Here is a 15,670-nt window from a genome sequence, read left to right as displayed (position 1 = left end):
AAAGTGCATGTTTTTTGTTTGTTTGTTTTGAACTTGCATCGTCCTGACCACAGTCATGGTGATATATATCTGGTACCATCGTTAAGCCAACGGGTGCAAGCCCTTGTTACTTTACCTGGTCGAACGCGCTTTGCAAGGGAGCCGAAGCGGCACATAACCCCCTCTTCCTCACCCCCGCTGAAAGAAGGAAAAGGGTGGCTGGAGGTGTAGTGGTTAGAAAATTTCTTGGCTTTGATTCCAACCCGTGCAGAGAATGCTACTCAAGCTACCTTCGCCACAGTACACCGGTGCCCAGCAGAAAAATGTATCGAGATTTGGAAGGGACTTTCACGGGACACTGCACATTTTGCTAGGTTACTCATGCATTTGTACGCCACATAATTCTTAGTACCAGTATAATAGCTGACGTCTAAATAAGCTACTGGCAATCATGTGGAGCAGTTTATGGCATATCTGCTTCCCTAAAAGAACTAACTAAATCGTGCACCTCTACTTTTCGGTTTTACGAATTTCCCAAATTTCAAGGTCTGGAGCTTGGTAAATCCATATTTAAATTAGCAGAGTCTGTGAAATGATTTGACAGATTCAGCAAATGCTAATATGGACTTCATCTCTGTTAGCTCAGTGGGGTGGTTCAAAATACTACTTTCATTGAAAAAGCAGTGCTCATGTTCATACTGCACGATTTAGGTGATGTTGGATGGCTTATATATATTTTTCTTTTTTCAAAATGTAAGCATTCTTGCCTAACCTGCTCCAAAGTTAGATTTTAGTGTTCCAAAAGTAACATTTTACTGTTCCAAAAATTTCTCCAAATTTAGTGATCCCTCTCCTGCGCCAACTGCGCAGGAGTGGGGCCACCAAAATCACAATCACGTAGTCACAACCACATATCAATGACGGGCCATCAGTCACACTCGTGTACCTATTTTTTTTTTTGTTCGCTGAATAAACAGCGGTCGCACCTGCGTCCTAAAATTCACGATGCTATGTTTGGTGCCGATGCAACTCTGCTGTGCATGTCCGCTTAACGGCAAAACTGGTTCTCCGCAGGGGTCCATAGACATCTAGTCCAATAGGTAGCATGAAACTGGGACAGCGATTCACCGGCGGACATTGTCTGTTCCAGGAATGCTGCTGATAGTTCGTTTGAAGAGATGCGCGGCATGTAATATAAACAATTTTGACTGATAACTGCACGCCTGCCGCTAGAATGTTTGTCACGTCTATGTCTGGACATCGCGATCTGATTTTCCGTGCTTTGCATGAGGGAAAGAACATGTAAATGGTGGGAACGCGTTGACACTTTTCCTCTAACATACTTTGTTTGTAGAGAATCATACAGAAACCTTGCTGCATTGTTCTAGTGGCTAAGGTACTCGGAAATGTTGTAGGCCCGTGTGCTCAGATTTGGGTGCAAGTTAAAGAACCCCAGGTGGTCGAAATTTCTGGAGCCCTCCACTACGGTGTCTCCCATAGTCATATAGTGGTTTTGGGATGCTAAACCCCACATATAATCAGATTTGGGTGCAAGTTAAAGAACCCCAGGTGGTAGAAATTTCCGGAGCCCTCCTCTACGGTGTCTCCCATAATCATATAGTGGTTTTGGGACGCTAAACCCCAGATATCAATCAGAAGAACTGTTTTGCATTTCTTTCAACCAGCACATCTGTGTTTGTAATTGCTGTGACGGTAAAAGCCGCTAAAAGAACCTGCCCTTTTTTCTAGAATGCGAATTGAAAATTCTCGCGTGCTTTCTCTTTAAATGTCACCTCATTTATAAAAGCATGCCTCCTGGTCAGAGCAGTCGCAATTCAGTTTTAATATGTGCAGCTATAGTGAGGCCATCGCCGGCGGCTTTGGTGTCGGAGCCCCGCCGCGGTTGTCTAGTGGCTAAGGTACTCGGCTGCTGACCCGCAGGTCGCAAGATCGAATCCCGGCTGCGGCGGCTGCATTTTTGATGGAAGTGGAAATGTTGTAGGCCCGTGTGCTCAGATTTGGGTGCACGTTAAAAGAACCCCAGGTGGTCAAAATTTTCGGAGCCCTCCACTACGGCGTCTCTCATAATTATATGGTGGTTTTGGGACGTTAAACCCCACATATCAATCAATCAATCAATCAATCAATCAATCAATCAATCAATCAATCAATCAATCTGGTGTCGGAAAGCCTTTGAAGCGGCTACGCCTTGTTACACGGTCACCTCTTGCTTTCCAGGGTCAATAGCTGACAGTTAAAAAATATTAACATTACGGCATCGCATTTATTGCTTCGTTTTGAAGGGAGGGGTGGAGGGGAGGCTGCTGCGTCGCTTAAAGTAGCTGGCGCGCACTATCTTGAGGCATGCTCGTGAACTTTCTGTGCTACTAACATCTGCTTCGCTACCTGACTATAACTGATAGCATGAAACCTTCAGCAACTGGAGTGATAATTGTCCGTTTAGCCAGCGTCCTTTTTAGTTAGAGTATGTTAGATCTAAAAGATATTATTTTTTTAGTTTCAGTTACGCTCTTAGTAATGAATGCGAACCCCTGAAATATCTATTGCGCGCCGATGCACGTGCATCTAGATGGAATCAGACTTGTCTAGAGCGCCCAGCCAGCTACTCCAGCTGGCAATTTCTTTAGAGATATGTAGAGAGAGATGCCGTAATGCTACCAAACATGGTAATACTGCATGTTAGGCCTTTGTGCTGTAATGCAAGCATAAATGGAAGCTTTCAGCTAACGTGAGATTGAAGCCGCGGCCAACAACAGTGTCGACAGGCATGTACTCCGCTGCTCTAGACCATTAGTGTGATTATATCTGTACAGCACGAACGGCACGTACAAATAAATGGACCTCCGAAATGGCGCGGCGATGGTGTGGCCGCCTTGCGGTCAAGGCTCAGTGCATACCCTTATATGGCCACTCTAGAAAGCGAAGCACTTTTCCCACAGCCTGTTCGCATTGAGAGTACAATTTAGAAGGGTATGCCAGTCGTAAAAAGCGCATGTGCCAGCGATCTCATCCTTAAAGTCAAAGTTTATAACAATGCCCCCTCCCGCCTAGCTCGATTGGACACGTGCAGCCCGTGATGACCAATGGCATTTCCGGGGAGGGGAGGGGCACATCGGGAGCATGCCCCCCCCCCCTCCACCTCCGGAATTTTTTTAGCCATGGCATATATAGCCCAAAATGACCTTTTGCCTGCACTCCCCCCCCCCCCCTTCAGATCAAGGTGCAATCCTCCTGCTCAATTTTTGAAAATATCTGGCTACACTCTTAGCAATTGCAAAAACCAGCCGAGAATGTCCATATAATTGCTATCTCATTAAAAAGAAAATGGATCTTGCCTTCGGGTTGTCTCAGGCGAATGTATAAGGTACCTTGTGAGATTTTATTTTATGCACTAAATTCTAGAGGACAGGATATGGGGTTTTTGGAGTATATACAGAACGCCCTAGCCACATAAAATATTGCAGCAAAAGGAAAAAAGTTTAAGTTGTGTAGATTCAGCACAGAGATGAGTGGCGGAGGAGGTTGGCTTTCTGAGATCAGCTGAATGACAATCATATTACGCCCAGCAGTTTAATCAGTCGTGAAAAAGAAGAACCTTTTTTTTAAAATTTTTGAAGTCATCCTACGAAAACGCACTTGGGACTGTGCGAGTCTCTGGCATTGTACGTCACAGGGTTTGTCTACTATACCTGCAGATAACCACATATGTGTGTTTATATTGTTATTTCATGAAGTAGAATTTTATTCAACCAGTGTTCTGTTTATTTGCTAAGGAAATAATCACCAAACAAGTTTTTTCAGAATGCTCAGTCATTATTCCTGCATCATCAACTGAAATAGGGAGTGCTTCTGAGGTGATTGGCTCCATGAAATTTGCAACGAATCTAAATATTTATAGCTCTTTATGAGGGCCTTAAAATAATTTTTCATGTCCTTGGATGTAAATACAACTTGCTTCTCCTCCAGGATTTGAAGTTAGCTGCTCCAGGTTGCTCAAAAATGGAAAATTTTGCTGCTCCAAAAGTTGCTCCAAATCGGAAGACCTCGGTAGCATCACTCCGAATTGTATTGCGGCTGTTGCACCCCTGCTAGTATCATGGCTGGCAGTGCATCTCCGAGGCAGTGTCAAAAGGTCACCTCCTGCTGTCTGGAAGTTTGATTCATGTCTCCAAAAGAGTCATAACATTCCTCAGTTCAGCAACGAGTTCAGCATTGATAACAGAGCACCAGTGTCCACCAGAGCAGTTAGCGGATGGCTGTCAACGAGAACAGATATGTCAGCAGAAACGTGTTTGTCATCTATGGAAGACATTGATGGCAAGTGATGATGATATCGACGGTCATTTTCTTCGCGTTAGTAGTGCATCCGACTTGGCTCAAGAGCGGAGGAATGATTCCAAGCTTAAAGAATTTGTTTAATTTATCAAACGCCGCAGTTCGCATTCTCCACTGGCATTTGCAATCATCATTCGGTGTTCGCAACAATATCCTTTATAAAAGGAACTTAATCTTTAGACAATGAAACATCTGCTTCTTACATATTTTGTCTGCCTGTCACAATGAGCCTTCATCTAGCCACTAGGGATTCACGCGTGCCTCGGCCCGGATTCACCGATACTTCTACTGGCCTAAGCTCACACAGGACGTGATGTAAAAATGCGTCGAGAATTCCAGTGCTGTAAAACGCCACCTTTGTGTGCTGCTGGTTTTCTGAGGCCTGTCGCTCCTGCATCCCAACAAATTGGTATAGAGCTGCTCGGACCTTTGCCCTAGTTTGATGATGGCGACCGCTAGATCATAGTTATCACTGAATACATTATGCAATGCTGTGTTTACAGCGAGGCACCGCTATTGAGATTGCCCATTTTTTTTAGAAGAACATCCGTCATGAAGCACCAGCAATTGTGACAACCGGTCATGGAACAGCTTTTACTGCCCACATAATGCAAAATGTTATGCAGCCTTTGGAGCTGGTCTTCGGATAACTGCTGAATACCATCCACAAAGCTATGATCTTTCTGAGGGACTAAACAAAGTATGATCGCAGACATGCTATTCTTGTTCGTTGACCGATATCACAAAAACTGGAATGATCTGCTGCCATATAGTATCCTGTTCGCCTACTACTCTACGGTTTGAGGCTCTAAGACTCAAATTTTTTCCCATTGTGTATTATTTAAAAACAGGCATAGACAGGAACAAATACATTGCACAACTGTTATATATTTTGTGTAGAAGGGACCATGACTTGAAAGCTGACAAATTTCTTCTTAAAGGTGACAAATTTCTATATTCATTCTCTTGTAAGACAACAAGCAAGTGGAATACTCTTCTATCAGTTATTGTAGGAATGAAATATAATGACGACGTTTACTGCGCTTTGCGTGTTGAAATGAATCTACCCCCCTGCTGTAGTGCCTGCTAATTACGATGCAGGTACCTAATAATAAATGAAACTGCTGGGTTCACACCAGTCTAGTTGCTTTATGACAGGAAGGCCATTACAATGCTGGGTACCATGCTCCTACTCGACAGGCTTGTCGTTAATGTCAGTACAAATGAATTCATACCACTCCTTGCGCACCTGCATTGTACCGTTAGTAGCCAGCAGTGTGTCAGCTACCAATGGTATGATCCTCCTCATCATGAGGTTAATTGTAGACCCGCTGACCAAGTGTGGTCGGAAATTGCCAATGGGGCTGGCTATTTCACCACTGTCCCTATAGAGTTATTTGTCGCCTTGGCAAAGTGAACTACGAAGCTGTTCCTGAAAATATAGCTCGTCCATTTTGTCCTTCACAGCAGGCAGACATCATCCATGTTTCCCGGATGTAGCCATTCTCCCAGCATTGCTTGTTCATCAAGCTCCCTTGCTTGACCCTGTGAACATCATTTCATCATATGTGCTGGGCTGCGTGTGTGTATTTTTTCGCCATTGATGATGTGGTGACGATGCTCTCTTAGAGGAAAGTACCAATACTACGACTATAAGATTTGCGGTTAATCATACACAACTTTACCAGTCCACAGCACTTTCTAGTCAAAGGTGAATGAACTGTGCCATGCACCAATGGGCTCATGCTCTATACTAACGTCATGAGTTGAATGGCTGGTGAACGCGCCTTCATAGAACATGGCCAAGTGCACAAGTAGGGCTATTTCTTAAGTTGCAAAGATGACCAGCTGTTGTGCTTTGGTCATCTAGAAGGGGCCTCTCGATACCTCTCAAGTTGCATCTATCTGTTAGCCCCGAGAATGAACACTGGCGTCACGGCGATGTTACGGCACGGATTCGCATGCTCCGCCAGCGCTTGTCACCTTTTTTTTGCGCTAGTCGTGTACTTGCTCTTTAGCGATACATTAGTGATTATTCATCAATTTCGTGACACAAATTTCTCTACATACAAAGTGCAAGGTTTCACAACTCGTGAATGTTTCAAAATCTGTAAAAAATTTCCATAATTTAGCTTAGCATAGGCAGACTCCTATCCGAACGGAAGATTTATGTGAACATGGTGATTTACAAGTAGACGTTAGTTTTTTTTATCGCGTACACCACAGAATGGGTGCTAAGAAGTACGCTAAGCCATACTAAAGTTATGACAACTAGGCATAGACTCCGGTATAAGAATATGTCTGTGCCGAAGTATGAAAAATTGAAATTGGAACATTTTCAATTCACTAAATTGCGCTTTAATGTGCAAGTTACGCCTGCATCTGTGAATTCTCTATATTATTTCACAGAACTGCGCTTTCTCCAGCTGGAGGTATTACATGAATATGACTGTCATGAGCACTCACATAACATATTCGTCAAATAAACAAAATAATACTGCTGCACACACAACGATTTGGGAAATAATAAGATATTTCCGTTCACTGGGGATCATATGTGCAGGTTTCTTCTCAACAGTCGCCAGGGATTATGTAGTCCTATACCCTGATTTGCGTGAAATGCTGGAGTGTTCTACCGCCGTGTCACGAACGCTAATGAGAGCTTCACATGGGAGCACCGCTGATAGCAACGATTTCAACACTAACGTCAAAGAGTCAAAATGAACTCTCTCTATGGCACACTTATGGACGTAGCCCAAGCAGTGGCGCAACCAAAGGATGGTTCACCGGGTCTGTCCCCTGCGTCCCAAAATTTTTCCCCATGCAGAAAGAAAAATGACCATTTCATAGGGTCCCTGTCCGTAGATGCGTGGGTTCCTCTGCTAAAATTCTTCTAGAGGAGGAGAAGCACTGATATCCCAGAAAAGAATCACCCATGCACATCTAAACCTCATAATGTTAGTATGGTCTCTTAATTCCGTCGCAAAATCACGTGATTATGCGTCAATAAGTTTGTTCTATACAAACAGAAGTGTGCTCTTGATTTTCACACCCGTCAGAATGCGGCTGTCGTCGCCACGAATGGAATCCATCATCGGGGTTGGCAGCGTGACACAGTCCCTTTCACTCATCTCACATTGCTATACAGTCGCCGACCGATTTTTCGGACCTGGCGGGGACCGAAAAAAAGTACGAAAAATCGAACAGTCCGAAAAATTCGTTTTCGCCAAAAATCTGAAGTTTATTGCATCAGGCAGGTTTAAAAAAGTCCTTGATGCTGCCTTGCCTCAAACTACGCTTGGAGGCAATTTGGTTTGCCCGTATTTGCGCCAAGGTGACATCGTCGCCGTAAACGCTCGACAAAATTGTCACCGCGTTGGCGATCTCCGCCGCCGACGGCTGCGGGCGGTCGTCATTGTCGTCATCCGAGCCGCTCTCCGGCTCCGGGACAACCTGGCGAAGAATTTCGTCGTCAGTGGCCTCCGCGCACGAAACAATGTCGTCGTCCGCACGAGTGAAGTCTTTAAATGTCATTGTGGCAGGTAGAGAATCCTTCTTTCGCCTCCTCCCCGTGCGATGTGATGACGATAGTGCTGACCGAAGACGAAAAAACGGCATCCGTCACCGCGTCTTTTAAAAAGCAAACACGGCCTCCGAAACTTGAAATATGGCGTGCGCATTCCAATCTCGGAGGCAGGAAAAGCATTTGAAGACCAAGTTTAGCCAAGCCGACGGAAAATCCAACATGGCGGCGTTCACAATGGCTTGGAGCGTGGCACAAAACGAGCGATTTAGTCCGAAAAATCGAACTTTCAGGGGCAAATTCGCCCGAAAAATCGGTCGAAACAATGCATTAGCTCTATGGGATCCCTGACGGTGCATTTATGAAGTCCGGAATATCCAACAAGTCCGAATTTTTGGAGTCCGGAAAATCGGTCGGCGACTGTACGACCAAGCGCGTGATTTTGGTAGAAGCAAAAGTAAACTTTTTATTATTTTACCTGAAACATTACTGAATCTGTTTTCTTCATTCATGTGCAGCTTGAAACAAGCAAAAAGCAAATGTAAACATTGGAACAGCGCACGAAGTGAGCGCATCGTTATGTAGGCGCGCCGCGGCTCGCATGGAAGAGTCTGTGCCATGACGTCATCGGCCAGGCGGCACCACTCCGACTTCTCGGGGCTAGCAGTATTGTTGCTGACAGGTTTGCATGTGCGACTGTGGGAAAGAAGATGGAAGCCGAGCTATGTATAAAAGACGATGATGCATTGCCAGTTATTGAACCAGCCTCATGACCTGCTGTACTGATATAGTTGCAGTTTTCTGCTCCAGTATAACAGACAGTAACATTTTTTTCTTTTGAAATGCAAATTTCCCAGCAATCTCACTCACAGAAAAAAGACCTGTTTGTGCCTCTTGTATGCATAAATTAAGAAAACTCAATCTGGTGTGTTGCAGATGCAAAGCTTACACAACATTATTATGTTTCCCCTGGATAATTTGTTGAAAGGAGACTTGAAAGGCGTTAAAGGAGTGAGTACTTACACATATGGCTTTCATTTCAATTGTACCAAGTGTGTTTGATGCCTTCTTTGCATTTCACTCTCATGTGAGGGAAACTTGAATAGAACAAAGTAACTCTAATAAATTAAGGATTTCTCTGTGTGCTCTGCATTTGCTTTTTCTTTGGGCGTAAATGGTGCTGGCTCATTTTGTGCCGTTTATACGTTGTTAGTTTCACAGATTGTTGAAAATACTTGGCCATTTCTTTGTATTTTAAATCATACGTGGGCTAGTTTCATAGCATGGTGTTCTGGTGGATTCTGTAAATGGAATATGGAAATTAATGCAGAAAAATCAGTCTCTATGAACATTACTGAAAAAAAGTTGAAATACTATTGTTTCCCCATAACATCGCTTTCAAAGAAGTTACTGAATATAAGTATCTATGTGTTACTCTAACAACTTATCCTGCAATACGCATGCTTGTAATATCTGTAAGTCGGCTTTTTGTAAGCTTTGCTTTTTAAGGCACAAATTAAAACTGGGTCCCTTCAACACTTGTCTCGCAGCTTACTACTCGCCATTCCGTCTGTAATTAGAATATGCATGCATTGTGTGGGATCCTTACACCAAACATAAGACTGACGCATTAAAAATGGTACATCACAAAGCAGTTAGATCTTTTTTTTTTTTTTTCTGATACCGTTCAGCTCACTCCTCAACAACTTTGATTCTAGCTAATAACATTCTAACATGGCAACTACAATGTAAAATTTTAAGACTAAAATTCCTGTTTTCACTGAAAAATAACCATTTATTCCTTAACCCACAATCTTTTATAAATGCGCTTGAAGCACGTCGGACAAGGCATTGCCATGCTGAATCCCTAACACCTATAGCACTCAAACTAACTTGTTTAAGTATTCATTTTTCCTGCGTACAATAACAGGCTGGAACAGCTTACCTTGTGAATATTGTGGAGTCTCGCTATGAAGCAAATGCTCTTGGAACACAGACACAGTTGACGCAGTCGAAAAGAACGAAACAACACACATTTATTTAACTACTTTAAAAATGACATCGCCAGCCGAATTAATATACATCACTTGTGATCAGCATGCTAAAACAACCTTACACAATATTACACAGCACTCAACAGCATAAACACAAGAACACACACAAGGCAGCACTGCTAACGCTAAACTTGCCACAAGATCGTAGGGCAGACGACCCGCCGCAAGAGACAACCGCTCGCTCCATATCCGCCACACGCAAAAGAGGGCCGCTCATCTATGATGCGCTGCCACCCAGGGTTGCTGCCAAACGTCACTGCCGGCGCGACCACGCTCACCATGATGATGATGGTGGTAATAAATGCTCGCAAGCACAACACCATTTGCTGCTTGATAGTTGTGACCCCTAAATGCGGCTTCTGCGCGAGACACGTGCGCCATGAGGTGCTAACAACTTTACAGGAGGTGTTAGAACTCCCATTACATGTGTCTAATTTTGATGCTATTTCACAATGAAGTTGATAAGTGTTTTATGTTTTTCGTCTCCTTTTTTGTTTTATTTTTCTTATTGCTCTGAACATGTATATGCTTTGTTTATACGCAAACTTTTGTATAGCCATCCTTATTTCACTCCATACTTACAATGTTGGTTCCCTTTTTTACATTTTGTACTTTTTTCCTCATGCTCCTCCTGCTTGAGCCTGCAGTATGTCATAAATAAATAAATAAATAAATAAATAAATAAATAAATAAATAAAAAAAAAGGTAGGCACACAAAAATGGACACAAGAAAAGAGAGCAAACATTTTGATAATTTTACCTTCCTTGATCATGAATATTTGGCAGCTAGATAAACGCCAGCTTTTGAGTTTACCACAGCCAGGAACATTGAGGATGCCAATTCCTTTTTTCACTCTTGTTTTGTCTGGCTTAATATTTTCTTTTGGCATTTTTATTTGTTCTAGTTTAACCTACTATCTGAAGACAGCAAAGTGCACAATCACCAAGGCCCTTTGCTGTGCATTCGCACTTACACAAAAAATTGTATTTTGCGCACATTTCTTGTGTTGCAAAATTAAATTACAGGATCTCAAGAGGCCATTTGACAAGGCATCTCGGGATTATGAAGTCAAGGCGTAAGTCCATTGCAATTTCACGGATTCTATGTTGCATAGATTTTAGTTGCTCATGTGCTTAAGATTGTTATATTTTTGCGGTAGCATCATTCGTTATTATCAGGGAAATTTGACAGGTATTTGCACTGCAATAGTAGCCATAGGTAATTACCGTCTCCAGATGTTTTTATATTTAGTGATCTCTGCAATTTATACCTTAAAACCTCGGCGATACAAACCTTGCAGAGTCACAAAAAATATTTGTATAGTTGAAAACAGGGATAATTAGTATGCAATGAAAGAAAACTGGCGTACATTTTTGTTTATCGGCCACATCGTCATAGACATGAAGATGTAAAGATTTTACATGACTGTGATCGTACTTGCGAATATATGACTTATGTGCATGCGTAATCTGCCTTTTGCATTTTCCTGTCCTGTCCTCTGGTGTTTTGGTAGGAGCCAGGAGAATCGGCATTGCCTAGAACACCGAGACCGAGGCTCGTTTCGCAACTTTCTCACTAGGGAAGGGCGCATGCGCCACGTCATCGTAGAAAAGGCAGATTGGGGGACCATAGCCACATGCTAATCTTACTCTAAATTTATGAGCCACCTTTCAGGCTTGCTTGGAATAGTGCCAAAATTCAACATAATGGAAATCTTTTCTGTCATGAAGAAAAAAAAAACAGTTTGCATGTCAGAAGTTTCCTCACTCTCATTCGTGGCATGGTGCATTACAACAGCTCACAAACATAAGAAGCTCAAACAAAATGGGATCAGCCAACGAGAAGCATAGCATGGATGCAGGTCCGATGATTAGCCAATGCAACAGCTCTTAACAGAAACAGATCTTGGAGGCCATACTTTTGCCTACGACACATACCAACATGGGTCTTGCTACTACCATAGGTCTGGTGCCAAGTTCAGGGTGTGATCACTATGCGTAGATAGTTACTACGCTCGGTCTGAAGTTCGCGCTGTTACACTTCGCCGCAAAACACCTGAGTACTCTGATAAGAAGGACTTGTAAAGCGTGTGACGATGAAGGCCTGAAAATTTTACAAGGGCTTTCTCTTGTCATTATTGTTCTCTTTTCGCCATCTGGTTGCTGCTGTCTTTTAGGAGATTGGCTGCCATGCCCATACAATTAGGAGGTTTGCTCAAAATTTGGTAGTCTGCTAAGCAATGCAGGAGAGTTGGCAGGTGGCAATGCAGTTGGTGTTGACATTGTGAGCCCAAGACTAGCTGGTCCCCCTTTCATTGTCCTCTTTTTGTGGGATTGCAAGGACATCGCTTGCATTGACATGGCAGGCAGGTGTAAATATAGTACAACAATGTCTTCAGCAACATGCGTCAATGTGCTGAAAAAAAAAAAAGTGAGATGCTAGTACTCTCTGAAGGCACGTTTGGGCTTGGCATGTGCTGTGATGATTGTATCACCAAGCTGTTACTTACAGTAAAGAGCTGTCGTTTCGCATTCCCTTGTTCATGTTGTGTCTATTTTGTCCACTTGTGAGATGTTCCTGAGAGCTGTGATTTACCATCAGGTCTAAAATAGAGAAAGAGAAGAAACAGCAGGCCAAAGAGGCTGGCCTAATACGGACGGAGATATCACCAGCTGAGGTACGAGCTGTTGTTTTGCGCCACCCACTTTTTTTCATTCCTGCGTCTTTTTTTATCAGATTGCCGATGAAATGGAGAAAGAGAGAAAGATGTTTCAGCTGCACATGTGCGAGGTGAGTGTCCAGGTGCATGTTTTCATTTGTCATTAGTCAGGCTTGTCTCATTCACACATGCATGGAAGCACCTGGTGTTTCATTTCAATGCAAATAAAGAAGGACTTTATTAAAGATAGAGTTGAATCGTCCTTCACCACCTGAGTGCAGTCGACTACCGCATCACACGTCTCAGCATGACAGACGTCACACATGTGGCTGGCCTGAAACCTTTCAGTAGGCGAGACGCTGCATGAAATGTGCGATGCGCTTCATCTGCGAGGGTGGAAATTTTTACGCATCGTATGTGCTGAAGAAGAAAAAAGTGTAGAGAGTGAAAGAAGTCTTAGCTGCTTGGTCCCGTACGGGCTCGCCACCCTAGCCTTTTACCAGTAAACCTCAAAAATCTACTGGGGACGTAACAATATTCCAACGAAGTGCTATTTGGTGTAATGTGAATAATATGGTACTTGGGCTGTATTATTAAGAAAAGTATTAAGTGCAATTCCAATAAAGGAACATAGGCCAGACAGCTTGATAATATGTTGCTCATTCCAATTACATTTGTAGATTCCTTCTTCCATGTTTTTCTGAACAAAAATCAACTGAGTGTCAGCAGATGTCCCATGAACTTTTGTTGGTGAGTGCTGTACAATCACATGAGGCACATGGCTGTCTAGGCCATCACTTTCGCAATGCTACCATATTACTAGTGAACATGCACAAGGACTACTGAGAAAGATGCAGGTCTGGTGCCAAGCAGTTGTCTTGTGTCTAGTGGTGGTCGCTAGTAGCCTGGAAGTGTTAACTTGGTACAAAATATCTCAGTTAAATGCATTCACCAACTTGCAATGCTAGCTTCCAGATAAGTATGTAGATAAGTTGTAATACAACCTGTTCATGTAAGTACATTTACCCTGTAGTACCTGATCAAAGTGAATGAAATCAAGACCAAGAAAGGGGTTGAACTGTTGCAACACCTGGTCGAGTTCTACCATGCACAGAACAAGTGAGTATTGAACTTTGTTGGGAGGGGTTCACAGTTCTTTAAATCTGGTAAATAGATGGTCATCAGGGAGGAGAGGCGTTTGGGCCTGTTCAATACACATAAAGAAACCTAGCAATGCCCATGTCCTGCAACGCCATCAACTGGGGATCTTTTGATAAACAATCCACCACGATGATCTAGTGGTTACAACGCTCAACTGCTGACCCAAAAGTGTCAGGTCCTTTCATGAAAAAAAACATAAGCAAAACAAAGAAAGGACATCTCATTTGTTTCTTTTTGCATCGCAGGTGCATTAGCTCTGAATTTTTTGTGACTAATATGAACTTTAGTTGCAAGTTTAGCGTCCTTTCTGTGAGTGCATTCATCGGAAAGGTTAATCATCAGCGAATCTCTGCTCTTCAGCATAGCAAAGTACATCCGTAGTGTCTTTTTATGTGAGCTTATCAACATATACAGTATAGACCGCTTATAACATAAGTCGCAGGAGTCGTGAATATCCGCACTGCAGTACTGTGCTATAACCAAAACAACATTTATCAAGGGCCGCACTTGCGCAAAACATGTTGAGTATGCAGTTTCTTATGTCTGAGAATCGAAAAATGCAATGCGTGCTTCCTAACACTTAAATTTCTGAATTATGAAAGATTTTAACGTCCAAAGACACGCGTTGCCAACTAAATGAATGCGAAAAGAGGGGGGTGGGGGCTGTCTAACCATTGCAGAAATTCGCCCACTACCAGACCGCCTCGATTATGCGCATTACACAGAAACTATTTCGAATCACGTTCAGTATTCGACGCGTTGAAAGACGCCCACCATTCGATTTCACAGGCGCGCACCAGACATCGCAATTGAATCGCGAACCACTATTTGAGCACTACATGTGCCGCCCTAGTTTTCATTCAACGATATGTATCCCTTCCCGTCAAGTGTGGTCACTGCAAAGTTTCGTTGATTCAGTACCAAATGGCAACTTAGATTCACGCGACCGCTACCAATCGAAGCGCAGCCAACACCGATTAGGCCTAGCTTGGCGTTTGGTATGTTGTCGCGGATAGCTTGTTCAAAACATCAGGATTCGGTGTCAAAAAGATCGCACTAGCAGTGAACCAAAAAACACGTGCGTGATACGAAGATCGCGTTCGCGGCCGGGAGATCAGCAACGACGGTGGACAACTTACCACACTTACGTACGACAGCACACTAGAAGCTCGCGTCATAAAACCGTAAAAGGTTTTCAATATATGGAGACAAAGCAAACACGATAATTGTTGCAAGCGCGATAACGACGACATCTTTCTCGACAGGAAACCGTTAAGCCCATGTAGTTGATAAGACGATAGTTATAGCGCGAGAACAGAACGACGACAAAGAGATGAGAAGGATACGGGTGCTCGTGTCCTTCTTGTCTCTTTGTCGTCGTTATATTCTCGTGTTACAACCATTGCCATGTCATACCAACTTGCCCAAACTGCCACACGTCTAAGCAGTTGATAAGGACGGGATTGCACGTGCCATGTTGAGCTGCGCGCGGCCGAAGTCAGGCTAGCGACGTAGTACACTGTAGCCGCGTCAGCGCTGCTGCAAAGGCTTATCGGTCACCGAGGCAACCGTCTTCCTCCGTTACTCAGCAAGCCCGCGCAGTGCCCGTGATATTTTTTTTTTCATTTTCTATTCCTTCTTTTCGCCCATTGTTCGTTCACTCCGTGTTTCCTCCTCCTCTGTAACGACCTCGTCGTTCGCCCTCCAGCGGTGCACCCAGTGCTACTCGCTACTCACAAACGATTTCGGGCAGCAGCATTATAACCGGTCTTTCATCTTGGGGGACTGCACAATAAGTGGTATGCTATACATGGGATTATATGGGAGGGTAAACGGGAGTAGAAAAAAAAAACCACATTGTAAGCGGTTCTGCACTATAAGCGGTTACGTTATAAGTGGTCTACACTGTACTTTGATACATGTAAAGCATCAATTTC

At 43.4% G+C, this 15,670-nt stretch overlaps 1 protein-coding gene across 2 annotated transcripts in view; it reads left to right on the top strand.

Annotated features, from left to right (window-relative positions):
* Nucleotides 1–15,670, top strand: part of Asap (ArfGAP domain of ASAP) — a 167,486-nt gene that overhangs the window by 6,384 nt on the left and 145,432 nt on the right. The window contains exons 1-6 of one of the 2 annotated variants that reach the window (XM_075894746.1): nucleotides 6,554–8,315; nucleotides 8,795–8,869; nucleotides 10,939–10,988; nucleotides 12,515–12,590; nucleotides 12,650–12,703; nucleotides 13,606–13,691. In XM_075894746.1, coding sequence (XP_075750861.1) covers nucleotides 8,220–8,315; nucleotides 8,795–8,869; nucleotides 10,939–10,988; nucleotides 12,515–12,590; nucleotides 12,650–12,703; nucleotides 13,606–13,691 — 437 coding nt within the window. In that variant the 5' untranslated portion in view covers nucleotides 6,554–8,219. Of the gene's footprint in view, nucleotides 1–6,553; nucleotides 8,316–8,794; nucleotides 8,870–10,938; nucleotides 10,989–12,514; nucleotides 12,591–12,649; nucleotides 12,704–13,605; nucleotides 13,692–15,670 lie in introns of those variants that run through there. The other variant, XM_037426312.2, reaches the window with a different exon arrangement.

The sequence above is a fragment of the Rhipicephalus microplus genome, chromosome 5 (genome assembly GCF_043290135.1).
Source record: "Rhipicephalus microplus isolate Deutch F79 chromosome 5, USDA_Rmic, whole genome shotgun sequence".
In the NCBI taxonomy this organism is placed as follows: Eukaryota; Metazoa; Arthropoda; class Arachnida; order Ixodida; family Ixodidae; genus Rhipicephalus; species Rhipicephalus microplus.
The sequence above is the reverse complement of the archived record's forward strand: the minus strand, read 5'-3'. Positions and strand labels throughout refer to the sequence as shown.